The sequence below is a fragment of the Coregonus clupeaformis genome, chromosome 9, assembly GCF_020615455.1.
Source record: "Coregonus clupeaformis isolate EN_2021a chromosome 9, ASM2061545v1, whole genome shotgun sequence".
NCBI classification, from domain to species: Eukaryota; Metazoa; Chordata; class Actinopteri; order Salmoniformes; family Salmonidae; genus Coregonus; species Coregonus clupeaformis.
Window position 1 is genome coordinate 9183696 of NC_059200.1, and position 14142 is coordinate 9197837.

General features: G+C 45.7%; 1 protein-coding gene across 1 annotated transcript in view; it reads left to right on the forward strand.

The window, feature by feature from the left end:
• The window catches only part of LOC121573697 (nectin-3-like protein), a 76212-nt gene extending 74803 nt beyond the window's left edge, over nt 1-1409 (forward strand). Inside the window, exon 8 of the mRNA XM_045222486.1 lies at nt 1119-1409. Coding sequence (XP_045078421.1) covers nt 1119-1286 — 168 coding nt within the window. The 3' untranslated portion in view covers nt 1287-1409. The remainder of the gene's footprint in view (nt 1-1118) is intronic.
• The last annotated feature ends 12733 nt before the right edge of the window (nt 1410-14142 follow it).

The following is a 14142-nucleotide window of genomic DNA, read 5'->3' on the forward strand; positions in this document are numbered from 1 at the left end:
ATCATGGTTTGGGGTGGCATTTCTTTGGGGGGCCGCACAGCCCTCCATGTGCTCGCCAGAGGTAGCCTGACTGCCATTAGGTACCGAGATGAGATCCTCAGACCCCTTGTGAGACCATATGCTGGTGCGGTTGGCCCTGGGTTCCTCCTAATGCAAGACAATGCTAGACCTCATGTGGCTGGAGTGTGTCAGCAGTTCCTGCAAGAGGAAGGCATTGATGCTATGGACTGGCCCGCCCATTCCCCAGACCTGAATCCAATTGAGCACATCTGGGACATCATGTCTCGCTCCATCCACCAACGCCACGTTGCACCACAGACTGTCCAGGAGTTGGCGGATGCTTTAGTCCAGGTCTGGGAGGAGATCCCTCAGGAGACCATCCGCCACCTCATCAGGAGCATGCCCAGGTCATACAGGCACGTGGAGGCCACACACACTACTGAGCCTCATTTTGACTTGTTTTAAGGACATTACATCAAAGTTGGATCAGCCTGTAGTGTGGTTTTCCACTTTAATTTTGAGGGTGTCTCCAAATCCAGACCTCCATGGGTTGATACATTTGATTTCCATTGATAATTTTTGTGTGATTTTGTTGTCAGCACATTCAACTATGTAAAGAAAAAAGTATTTAATAAGATTATTTCATTCATTCAGATCTAGGATGTGTTATTTTAGTGTTCCCTTAATTTTTTTGAGCAGTGTACTACTATCATGTCTGCAAAAATACTACAGTAAATACTACAGTATACTACAGTTACTGTATGTCTGCAAAAACACTACAAGAATATTAAAATAGGTTTATTTTCTCCCTGTTTTTTAATGAATATCTGTGTATGTAGAGCTTGGGTCTAGTATTTCCAACAATGGCTGCTGTCTGTCTGGACTACTGGGAGAACAGTCATTTCCATCCAATTAGCATCTCTCCTCTGAGACCCTCTCTACTGATTCAGTGCCAACCTAAACCACATCCTTTTCAACTCACACATCTTTGATATTCTTATTTAGCTGCATATATTTAGGATTGAAATGGAACGTTTTTTTTGTAGAAAGTTGATATGTTTATTGTGTATCAACAGCGACCCAGTGTGTCATCCCATCCTCTTTGTTGTGTGTTGCAGGCTCGCAGGGCTGATCGATGGTTTGAGATGGCAGAGAGAACACCCACCAGGCTCACGCACCAGGAACCCCGAAGCCCCTCCCACCAGCCACTGTCCTATCAGGAATGGGTGTGTCACCAGAATGGGACGGACCGCATCTACATCAACCACCGGGAAAACTACGTGTGACGGACACATCCTGAGCCCTTCTATGGACCTGTCAATCAATCACTCACCCCATCCCCACCCAACGCCATGAGGCCAAAGTATACAGTGAGGGAAAAAAGTATTTGATCCCCTGCTGATTTTGGATGTTTGCCCACTGACAAAGACATGATCAGTCTATAATTTTAATGGTAGGTTTATTTGAACAGTGAGAGACAACAACAAAAAAAGCCAGAAAAACGCATGTCAAAAATGTTATAAATTGATTTGCATTTTAATGAGGGAAATAAGTATTTGACCCCTCTGCAAAACATGACTTAGTACTTGGTGGCAAAACCCTTGTTGGCAATCACAGAGGTCAGACGTTTATTGTAGTTGGCCACCAGGTTTGCACACATCTCAGGAGGGATTTTGTTCCACTGCTCTTTGCAGATCTTCTGCAAAGAAGATCTGGTCCTCTGTAGGGTGTGGGTATGGGTGGTCCTCTGTAGCTCAATTGGTAGAGCATGGCACTTGTAACGCCAGGGTAGTGGGTTCGATCCCCGGGACCACCCATACGTAAAAATGTATGCGCACAAGACTGTAAGTCGCTTTGGATAAAAGCGTCTGCTAAATGGCTTATTATTATTCTCCAAGTCATTATGGTTTCGAGGCTGACGTTTGGCAACTCGAACCTTCAGCTCCCTCCACAGATTTTCTATGGGATTAAGGTCTGGAGACTGGCTAGGCCACTCCAGGACCTTAATGTGATTCTTCTTGAGCCACTCCTTTGTTGCCTTGACCGTGTGTTTTGGGTCATTGTCATGCTGGAATACCCATCCATGACCCATTTTCAATGCCCTGGCTGAGGGAAGGAGGTTCTCACCCAAGATTTGACGGTACATGGCCCCGTCCTGTCCCCTTAGCAGAAAAACACCCCCAAAGCATAATGTTTCCACCTCCATGTTTGACGGTGGGGATGGTGTTCTTGGGGTCATAGGCAGCATTCCTCCTCCTCCAAACACGGCGAGTTGAGTTGATGCCAAAGAGCTCCATTTTGGTCTCATCTGACCACAACACTTTCACCCAGTTCTCCTCTGAATCATTCAGATGTTAATTGGCAAACTTCAGACGGCCCTGTATATGTGCTTTCTTGAGCAGGGGGACCTTGCGGGCGCTGCAGGATTTCAGTCCTTCACGGCGTAGTGTGTTACCAATTGTTTTCTTGGTGACTATGGTCCCAGCTGCCTTGAGATCATTGACAAGATCCTCCCGTGTAGTTCTGGGCTGATTCCTCACCGTTCTCATGATCATTGCAACTCCACGAGGTGAGATCTTGTATGGTGTCCCAGGCCGAGGGAGATTGACAGTTATTTTGTGTTTCTTCCATTTGCGAATAATCGCACCAACTGTTGTCACCTTCTCACCAAGCTGCTTGGCGATGGTCTTGTAGCCCATTCCAGCCTTGTGTAGGTCTACAATCTTGTCTCTGACATCCTTGGAGAGCTCTTTGGTCTTGGCCATGGTGGAGAGTTTGGAATCTGATTGATTGATTGCTTCTGTGGACAGGTGTCTTTTATACAGGTAACAAACTGAGATTAGGAGCACTCCCTTTAAGAGTGTGCTCCTAATCTCAGCTCGTTACCTGTATAAAAGACACCTGGGAGCCAGAAATCTTTCTGATTGAGAGGGGGTCAAATACTTATTTCCCTCATTAAAATGCAAATAAATTTATAACATCTTTGACATGCGTTTTTCTGGATGTATTTGTTGTTATTCTATCTCTCACTGTTCAAATAAACCTACCATTAAAATTATAAACCGATCATTTCTTTGTCAGTGGGCAAACGTACAAAATCAGCAGGGGCTCAAATACTTTTTTCCCTCACTGTAAACTGCTGAGTTTCTCTAAGGAACACACCCATACACCTCCTCCACTCCACACCATAAACGACCACACACCTTTTCTGTTCCCAACCACATTAATGAACAGAGGATAACAGTAGGGGGAAGAGGAGGAAAACGATTTGGTACAGTACGACAAAATAACTATTTAAAACAACACACTAAACTCTGTTGTGTACTGTATAGGAGTGGAATAATATGAAAACACCATACTAATCTTTAATATGTATAGGAGTTAAATAAGCCCTACCTCTTCAAAGAGTATCTTAAATAATCCCACAGCACCCCCCCAATAGCACTGCCTTTGCTGATAGGTACTTTATTGAGGAAAATTGTACTTACTATGACTGAGATATGTGGTAGCTATCTTAAGATGAATGCACTAACTGTAAGTCGCTCTTGATTGAGCGTCTGCTAAATTACTAAAATAAATGTAATAATGATTTATATAATGGTGGTATTAAACATCAGACATATCGCTATATGGTTCTGGTAAACTCACAGCCAATTTAGTAGGATTCTAACTTCCTGTTATAAGAACAAAGATGGCAACATTGTCTGAAGCAGGGTTTCCCAAATTCGGTCCTGGGAACCCCCAGCTGTATAGTGCTATGGGAAAAAAACTAAACGTGCACCCAGGGCGGGCCCATTACCGAGTGCACCCAGGGCGGGTCCATTACCGAGTGCACCCAGGGCAGGCCCCATTACCGAGTTTGGAAAACCCTGGTCTGAAGGACCAGGCACCAGTGTTACATCAGGAATCAAGCATTTCATTGAGTATATCAGATAGTAACATATAATGTACATTCGCTGTATTCAAATGTTCAGAATTCAAATGTTCAGAAAAGATAAATGTAGTGTAGTTCAGGTGCTTCGAGAAGTCAACTGAATCATAGAAAATTTAAACATGAATCGTTCTTTCGTCAGTGAGAAAATCATATTTTGGTTATTTCATGGCAAGTTTGTAGAGTTTTTTATATGTTCTTGTGCCATGTTAATATTTGAAGGGGGATGATCTGTTTTTTATTGTAAATCTTCCATTGTGAGTAGTTAAATATATGTTTTCTTATTTGTTTTTTATATTAAACATTATGTTTATTACACATAGTTTTTTTGTTTTTTTTACCATCATATTTATACAGTGTAGGTAGTCTGTTTGTATTACATCGTCATAGGGTCAAATGATAGGAAGGGCAGTATCAGCCCTAGACAGGATTCTGCTAAGTACCTGAGCCCCACATAACAGAGTGTTGATGAGCTAGGCCTCTGTGCTTCTCCTCTCCTGGCCAGGCTGGTAGGGACCAAGGCTCTAGCTGAGCTCCAACCCACAATAAGGCCATTGTTTGTTTCCCTGTCACTGGTGAATAAGCTCTCAGGAATGCATGAACTATTGAAATATAAAAATTTGTCAATTCCCGGGCAAACCTCGCTCTGTTTCCATTAGCTAACAAACTGCCTTGCTGGTGCACGAGTAGAACAGCATGAGTATGTTAGGGGTTCGTTTTACCAGACCATCCTGAGGGGCTAAAGATTAGAGACTGTCTGGACCAATGATTTATATATACACTAGATGACTGATAGGGTGTGCTGTTTTGAAGCCACCGCGCCTCCATCTTGGCACTCCCCCACCATAGTAAAAATAATATTTGGAAGCTATAGAAATGCATTTATTAATGTCCACATTTGTTTTTGCCACGTTTATTCTAGTACTGACACAATAATGCATAATTTTTAATTATATTATGTTAGCTAAACATAAAAAGAAAACAAATAAAAAATATAAAAACATTTCCCTTAAAGTATAACTTTGAGAAAGTTTTAATGTTACTGTCTACAACAAAAAATACTTAAATACATGTAATTTGGTCCTTGAGATATTTAATTGAAATATTCTAGAATTACATTCATTCTTATGGAGGACTGCTCCTTCTGGCCGCTGAGGAATGCTAATATCGCCGACTGGTGGCTGCAAAGCCTCTCATTGGCCAATACATAGCATCAGCAACTGTGATGTCATATAACCTAATGGTGGGTGGTTTGGGATTGGACTGCAAAGATAAATAAAGGGATTAGAGGTGTTCACTTTTGTAGTTCTCCTGTACAACTTAAGTATCGTTATGATAGTAAGTGATGGTATGTGTAGGGTAGCATTGGTGGTTTGGGAACTGATCTCAGCACATTCCTAAAGATGCTACCTCATCCTGCACAAGGCTGTCAGCTCATTAATAGTTAAATGTAATGTTTAATTTAGACTGGTCTTAAAGGGCAACAAGACATTTTAGAAATGAAATATGAGTTTATGAATTGATTTTCAGTTTGTTCACAGAGGGATTTCTTCTTCTGGACAGTAACTGTCCTGCGTCCTGGCCTCTTCCAGACATGCATCCTCCCTGTTAGTTTTATGAGTAGGGCTCCCCTGTTCATGTTTTGATGTACAGACTAGATAGAGGGTTAAGTAACATCTCACATGCAGATACAGCCAGGAAATATATCTATAATAACCGTATGCCTGCAGAGACACCTGAGGGAGTTGTGTGTGAAGAACACAGCCAACTCCCTGTCCAATTGACAGAGAACAGCTCTGCTTCAGGTCAGTGAGGGCCCATCATCATCATCATCATCATTTCTATCCAGGAAATGTTCTGGCCATGGAGGGAAGAGGGACTCCAACTCGTCTGTCAGAGACACAGCAGTAAAACGGTGACTGTGAGAGTGATTATATGTGACCCATAACAGTGGTTAAAACCCTTTGAGGTGTTGTAAAACTAACGCTGTCAACATGTTTGTGTGCCAATGGCTGGACTGGAGGCATAATGTTGGGCAGTGACGGCATCAGGTCATGAGGATTCGGTCATACAGCAGTTTTCACAACCTGGGAAAAGTTATCCATAAAGGAAATGGCTGGCTGGCTGACTGGCTGGCTGTACTTTTTTCCCTCACTGTACCTCATTGTTGGGTAATATACACTATATATACAAAAGTATGTGGACACCCCTTCAAATGAGTGGATTCGGCTATTTCAGCCACACCTGTTGCTGACGGGTGTATAAAATCGAGCACACAGCCATGCAATCTCCATAGACAAACATTGACAGTAGAATGGCCTTACTGAAGAGCTCAGTGACTTTCAACGTGGCACCATCACCTTTCCAACAAGTCAGTTCGTCAAATTTCTGCCCTGCTAGAGCTGCCCCAGTCACCTGTAAGTGCTGTTATTGTGAAGTGGAAACGTCTAGGATCAACAATGGCTCAGCCGTGAAGTGGTAGGCCACACAAGCACACAGAATGGGACAGCCGAGTGCTGAAGCGCGTAGAGCATAAAAATCGTCTGTCCTCAGTTGCAACACTCACTACCGAGTTCCAAACTGCCTCTGGAAGTAACGTCAGCATGAAATGGGTTTCCTTGGCTGAGCAGCCGCACACAAGCCTAAGATCACCATGCGCAATGCCAAGTGTTGGCCTGAGTGGTGTAAAGCTCGCCGCCATTGGACTCTGGAGCAGTGAAAACAGGTTCTCTTGTGTGATGAATCACGCTTCACCATCTGGCAGTCCGATGGATGAATCTGGGTTTGGCGGATGCTAGGAGAACTCTACCTGCCCGAATGCATAGTGCCAACTGTAAAGTTTAGTGGAGGAGGAATAATGGTCTGAGGCTGTTTTTCATGGTTCGGGCTAGCCCCTTAGTTCCAGTGAAGGGTAATCTTAACGCTACAGCATACAATGACATTCTAGACAATTCTGTGCATCCAACTTTGTGGCAAAAGTTTTGGGAAGGCCCTTTCCTGTTTCAGCATGACAATGCCCCCATGCACAAAGCGAGGTCCATACAAAATGGTTTGTCGAGATCGGTGTGGAAGAACTTGACTGGCCTGCAAAGAGCCCTGAGCTCAACCCCATCGAACACCTTTTGGACGAATTGGAATGCTGACTGCGAGCCAGGCCTGATCGCCCAACATCAGTTCCCGACCTCACTAATGCTCTTGTGGCTGAATGGAAGCAAGTCCCCGCAGCAATGTTGTAGCTGTTATAGCAGCAAAGGAGGGACCAACTCCATAATAATGCCCATGATTTTGGAATGAGATGTTCCAAAATACTCAGGTAGTTATTGAAGGTTATTGTAGGTAATTATTGTAGGTAAGGACTGTATTCGGCGGACCCCGGCGAAGCACGAGGCTAGCTTACCCACTACTTGGACCAACAAAGCTAGCTAGCTAGCTAGCGGGTAGCTACTGGTAACTTTTTGCAACTGTGGTTAATTGTTTCCAATGTTATTTCATGCTTAAGAGTACCTGTGATTGAGCCAGCTAGCTGCTACCATTCAGCTGTTTTTCTAACCTCATCCGAGGCATTAACGTTAGGTGGTTGGTAGCTGCTGTACTTAATTACAGCTACTGATAACAGTCTGCTGTAGTTTACAACAATTCTAATTTCTAAAGTGGAAGTTGGGAGAGTTTTACTCGGGTGGTTCAGTGAAACAATTATAGTTTCTGAGGTGGAAGTTGGGAGAGTTATATATATATATTTTTTTTGGTGAGGGAGGCCTGCTCTCTCCTTTCCCTGATGTTTAGTTCATTTCATTCCGATCTCCTCTGCATTATTGTAGCCATCTGCTGCAGCCTGTCAACTATGCCTCTGCCTATCCCTGTTCTCTCCTCTCCGCACAGGCTACACAAACGCCTCACACCGCGTGGCTGCTGCCTCTCTAACCTGGTGGTCCCTGCACGCACCACACACCTGGAGTTCCAGGTCTCAGGCAGCCTCTGGAACTGCCGTTCTGCCGCCAACAAGGCTGACTTCATCCCAGCCTATGCTACCCTCCAGTCCCTCGACTTCCTGGCGCTGACGGAAACATGGATTACCACTGAAAACACTGCTACTCCTACTGCTCTCTCCTCGTCTGACCATGTGTTCTCGCATACCCCGAGAGCATCTGGTCAGAGGGGTGGTGGCACAGGAATCCTCATCTCTCCCAAGTGGTCATTCTCAATTTTTCCCCTAACCCATCTGTCTATCTCCTCATTTGAATTCCACGCTGTCACAGTCACTAGCCCATTTAAGCTTAATATCCTTGTCATCTATCGCCCTCCAGGTTCCCTTGGAGAGTTCATCAATGAGCTTGACGCCTTGATAAGTTCCTTTCCTGAGGATGGCTCACCCTTCACAGTTTTGGGGGATTTCAACCTCCCCAAGTCTACATTTGACTCATTTCTCTCTGCCTCCTTCTTTCCACTCCTCTCCTCTTTTGACCTCACCCTCTCACCATCCCCCCCCACTCACAAGGCAGGCAATACGCTTGACTTCATCTTTACTAGATGTTGCTCTTCTACTAATCTCACTGCAACTCCCCTCCATGTCTCCGACCACTACTTTGTATCCTTTCTCTCTCTCGCTCTCCTCCAACACTACTCACTCTGCCCCTACACAGATGGTAACGCGCCGCCGCAACCTTCGCTCTCTCTCTCCCACTACTCTCTCCTCTTCCATCCTATCATCTCTTCCCTCTGCTCAATCCTTCTCCCTCCAATCTCCTGATTCTGCCTCCTCAACCCTCCTCTCCTCCCTTTCTGCATCCTTTGACTCCCTGTGTCCCCTATCCTCCCGGCCGGCTCGGTCCTCCCCTCCAGCTCTGTGGCTTGATGACTCATTGCGAGCTCACAGAACAGAGCTCCGGGCAGCTGAGCGGAAATGGAAGAAAACTAAACTCCCTGCCGACCTGGCATCTTTTCACTCCCTCCTCTCTACATTTTCTTCATCTGTTTCTGCTGCTAAGGCCACTTTCTACCACTCTAAATTCCAAGCATCCGCCTCTAACCCTAGGAAGCTCTTTGCCACATTCTCCTCCCTGCTGAATCCCCCCTCCCTCTCTGTGGATGACTTTGTCAACCACTTTGAAAAAGAAGGTTGACGACATCCGATCCTCGTTTGTTAAGTCTAATGACACTGCTGGTCCTGCTCACACTGCCCTACCCTATGCTTTGACTTCTTTCTCCCCTCTCTCTCCAGATAAAATCTTGCGACTAGTGACTGCAGGCCGCCCAACAACCTGCCCGCTTGACCCCATCCCCTCCTCTCTTCTCCAGACCATCTCCGGTGACCTTCTCCCCTACCTCACCTCGCTGATCAACTCATCCTTGACCGCTGGCCATGTCCCTTCCGTCTTCAAGAGAGCGAGAGTTGCACCCCTTCTCAAAAAACCAACACTCGATCCCACTGATGTCAACAACTACAGACCAGTATCCCTTCTTTCTTTTCATTCCAAAACTATTGAGCGTGCCGTCTTTAGCCAACTCTCTTGCTATCTCTCTCAGAATGACCTTCTTGATCCAAACCAGTCAGGTTTCAGGACTGGTCATTCAACTGAGACTGCTCTTCTCTGTGTCACGGAGGCTCTCCGCACTGCTAAAGCTAACTCTCTCTCCTCTGCTCTTGTCCTTCTAGACCTGTCTGCTGCCTTTGATACAGTGAACCATCAGATCCTCCTCTCCACCCTCTCCGAGCTGGGCATCTCCGGCGCGGCTCACTCCTGGATTGCGTCCTACCTGACCGGTCGCTCCTACCAAGTGGCGTGGCGAGAAGCTGTCTCCGCACCACGTGCTCTCACCACTGGTGTCCCCCAGGGCTCAGTTCTAGGCCCTCTCCTTTTCTCCCTATACACCAAGTCACTTGGCTCTGTCATATCCTCACATGGCCTCTCCTATCATTGCTACGCTGACGATACACAACTAATCTTCTCCTTTCCCCCTTCTGATAACCAGGTGGCGAATCGCATCTCTGCATGTCTGGCCGACATATCAGTATGGATGACGGATCACCACCTCAAGCTGAACCCTGGCAAGACGGAGCTGCTCTTCCTCCCGGGAAGGACTGCCCGTTCCATGATCTCGCCATCACGGTTGACAACTCCGTTGTGTCCTCCTCCCAGAGTGCGAAGAGCCTTGGCGTGACCCTGGACAACACCCTGTCGTTCTCCGCTAACATCAAGGCGGTGACCCGATCCTGCAGGTTCATGCTCTACAACATTCGGAGAGTACGACCCTGCCTTACACAGGAAGCGGCACAGGTCCTAATCCAGGCACTTGTCATCTCCCGTCTGGATTACTGCAACTCGCTGTTGGCTGGGCTCCCTGCCTGTGCCATTAAACCCCTACAACTCATCCAGAATGCCGCAGCCCGTCTGGTGTTCAACCTTCCCAAGTTCTCTCACGTCACCCCCCTCCTCCGCACACTCCACTGGCTTCCAGTTGAAGCTCGCATCCGTTACAAGACCATGGTGCTTGCCTATGGAGCAGTGAGGGGAACGGCACCTCCGTACCTTCAGGCTCTGATCAGTCCCTACACCCAGGCGAGGGCATTGCGTTCATCCACCTCTGGCCTGCTGGCTCCCCTTCCTCTGCGGAAGCATAGTTCCCGCTCAGCCCAGTCAAAGCTGTTCGCTGCTCTGGCACCCCAATGGTGGAACAAGCTCCCTCACGACGCCAGGACAGCGGAGTCACTCACCACCTTCCGGAGACATTTGAAACCCCACCTCTTTAAGGAACACCTGGGATAGGATAAAGTAATCCTTCTACCCCCCCCAAAAAAAAAAAAAAAAAAAAGTATAATTGTAAAGTGGTTATCCCACTGGCTATAGGGTGAATGCACCAATTTGTAGTCGCTCTGGATAAGAGCGTCTGCTAAATGACGTAAATGTGCCCTTGAGCAAGGCACTTAACCCTAATTGCTCCTGTAAGTCGCTCTGGATAAGAGCGTCTGCTAAATGACTAAAATGTAAAATGTAAATGTAAAATGGTATGTTTTTGTGTGTGATATTCCACCTGTAAACTTATGAAACGTCATGCTGGTTGTTTAAGGCCATAAAGCCTTTCTCCCTCTAGAATGCTTCCAGTAGGAGTATGAATGCACAGAGACATGTTTCAGACCCTCCCTATATTGGAATTAAACGTTTTGCCCAGCCTTTCCACCTAATCATTATTTATGAGTTTCAGCCCAGTCTCATTCTGTACAGTGAGAAAAAAGTGGCTTTTCGCAGGAGTACAAAAATAGCAGCCATTATTCTTTGTTAGTGTGCGTCTAGACATTTGCACACTCTAAGCTACACCCTTTTGAGGCCCTGTGATTGTGTGTGTTTGTGTGCAAGCTTGCATGCGTGTGTGCTTGCGTGTGTCAGGGTGTGTTGTTGTGACGAGATGGCCTCTATATACTGTAGGATTGATCCTGTCCACTTCCCCTCCCATCGATCACCCTCCTCTAATCTCTATCTTTGTCTCCCTTTAACCCCTTTCTCTTCCCCTTCTGTCTCTTTCACATACTGCCCTATTCCCCAGTTCTCCTGCTCTAACCCACACACTGTTCTTCAGAGAGGACCACATCATTGATACTCCAAGTATACTCACAAACATTGAATATCTGCTTTAAACAAGGGCCAATTTGTTGTTCTCTACTATCATTATCAGTTCTTGTGGCCAATGTATTATGGCCATTTCTGTTGTTGGATGAGCAGTGCTCCTGTATTTTCCTTGTACTGTACTGTTCCTACTCCATGCACTCAGACTCAGTAACTCCTTCACAGATTCCAGAGAATATAGAAGAGATATGTGACTCCTTGCCTCCTCAACCCATTTGTTCTTCCGTGAGGGCATATTATGTATTTATGACTGTTAAACTAATCTCTTCATCTAGGCCAGGGTGGATAGCCACACTCCAAGGCCTGCACTGCACTGCGCCGGCCAGCATGCTGTCATTTTTCCTTCCCTGTGTCATGGCTGGGGCGGCGTGGCAATTAAAGCAGGATTGGTGGGGCTCTGTTCAGACATCTCCATTCATCTCAATGAAGGAGTGGGGTTTCCTGCCTTCACCCTCTGTCTGTCTGTCTGTCTGTCTGTCTGTCTGTCTGTCTGTCTGTCTGTCTGTCTGTCTGCCTGCCTGCCAGACCTCCATCTGACAATGACACTGGAGCATTGTGTGTGTGTGTGTGTTATCAACCAACATTTCCCCTGTCAAAAGTTTTTAACTATGAAACAAAAACCAATCCTGGCTGTCTGTATCCATGTTGCCAGACCATTAATCTACTGTACACCCGGAATCAAACTAACAGGTCTAGCATCTCCACTTTTGCCAGTCATCCTCAGTTTGTTAATTAGGTATCCATCCAGCCTCAGTACTAATGAGTCATCCTGGTGGCTTCCAGCTGTGTCTGAATGACTGACGGGACAGTTGAGTAAAGCCAGGCTCACAGAAGCGCCGTTTATACCTGGTTATTTGTTCTTCTTTTTTTAACCTTTATTGAACTAGGCAAGTCAGTTAAGGTGTTCTGATAAACACCTTATTCTGAGCAGCTGTCATTGGTCACGTAAGGAGACACATACAGTGCATTTGGAAAGTATTCAGACCCCTTCCCTTTTCCCACATTTTGTTATGTTACAGCCTTATTCTAACATTGATAAAATTACTTTTTTCCCTCATCAATCTACACACAATAACCCATAATGACAACGCAAAAACAGGTTTTTAGAATTTTTTGCACATTTATGAAAAATAAAAAACAGAAATACCATATTTGCATAACTATTCAGACCATTTGCTATGAGACACCAAATTGAGCTCAGGTGCATCATGTTTCGATTGATCATCCTTGTGGTAAATTCAATTGATTGGGCATGATTTGGAAATGCACACATCTGTATATATAAGGTCCCACAGTTGACACTGCATGTCAGAGCAAAAACCAAGCCATGAAGTCGAAGGAATTGTCCATAGAGCTCCAAGACAGGATTGTGTTGAGGCACAGATCTGGGGAAGGGTACCAAAACATTTCTGCAGCATTGAAGGTCCCCAAGAACACAGTGGCCTCCATCATTCTTAAATGGAAGAAGTTTGGAACCACAAAGACTCTTCCTAGATCTGGCCGCCCAGCCAAACTGAGCAATCTGGGGAGAAGGGCCTTGGTCAGGGAGTTGACCAAGAACCCGATGGTCACTCTGACAGAGCTCCAGAGTTCCTCTGTGGAGATGGAAGAACCTTACAGAAGGACAACCATCTCTGCAGCACTCCACCAATCAGGCCTCTATGGTAGAGTGGCCAGACAGAAGCCACTCCTCAGTAAAAGACACATGACAGCCCACTTGGAGTTTGCCAAAAGGCACCTAAAGGACTCTCAGACCATGAGAAACAAGATTCTCTGGTCTGATGAAACCAAGATTGAACTCTTTGGCCTGAATGCCAAGTGTCACGTTTGGAGGAAACCTGGCACCATCCCTACGGTGAAGCATGGTGGTGGCAGCATCAGTACAGAGAGATCCTGGATGGAAACCTGCTCCAGAGCGCTCAGGACCTCAGACTGGGTCGAAGGTTCACCTTCCAACAGGACAACGACCCTAAGCACACAGCCAAGACAATGCAGGAGTGGCTTCAGGACAAGTCTCTGAATGTCCATGAATGGCCCAGCCAGAGCCCGGACTTGAACCCGATCATACATCTCTGGAGAGACCTGAAAATAGTGGTGCAGCAACACTCCCCATACAACCTGACAGAGCTTGAGAGGATCTACAGGGAAGAATGGGAGAAACTCCCCAAATACAGTTGTGCCAAGCATGTAGCGTCATACCCAAGAAGACTCGAGGCTGTAATCACTGCCGAAGTTGCTTCAACAAAGTACTGAGTAAAGGGTCTGAATACTTATGTAAATGTGATATTTCCTGTTTCTTTTCTATAAACCTGTTTTTGCTTTGTCATTATGGGGTATTGTGTGTAGATTGATGAGGGGAAAAAACAATTGAATCCATTTTAGAATAAAGCTGTAACGTAACAAAATGTGTAAAAAGTCAAGGGGTCTGAATACTTTCCGAATGCACTGTATACAAACACAGGGACTTAAGATGTGTGCATTTGCACTCAGCTGGTGTATACATTTTACATTCAACCAGAGAAAGACTTAATTTCAACCAGGAGTGACCAAGTCATAAAGACAGAAGGCATCCATGTCATTTAAATGATGATG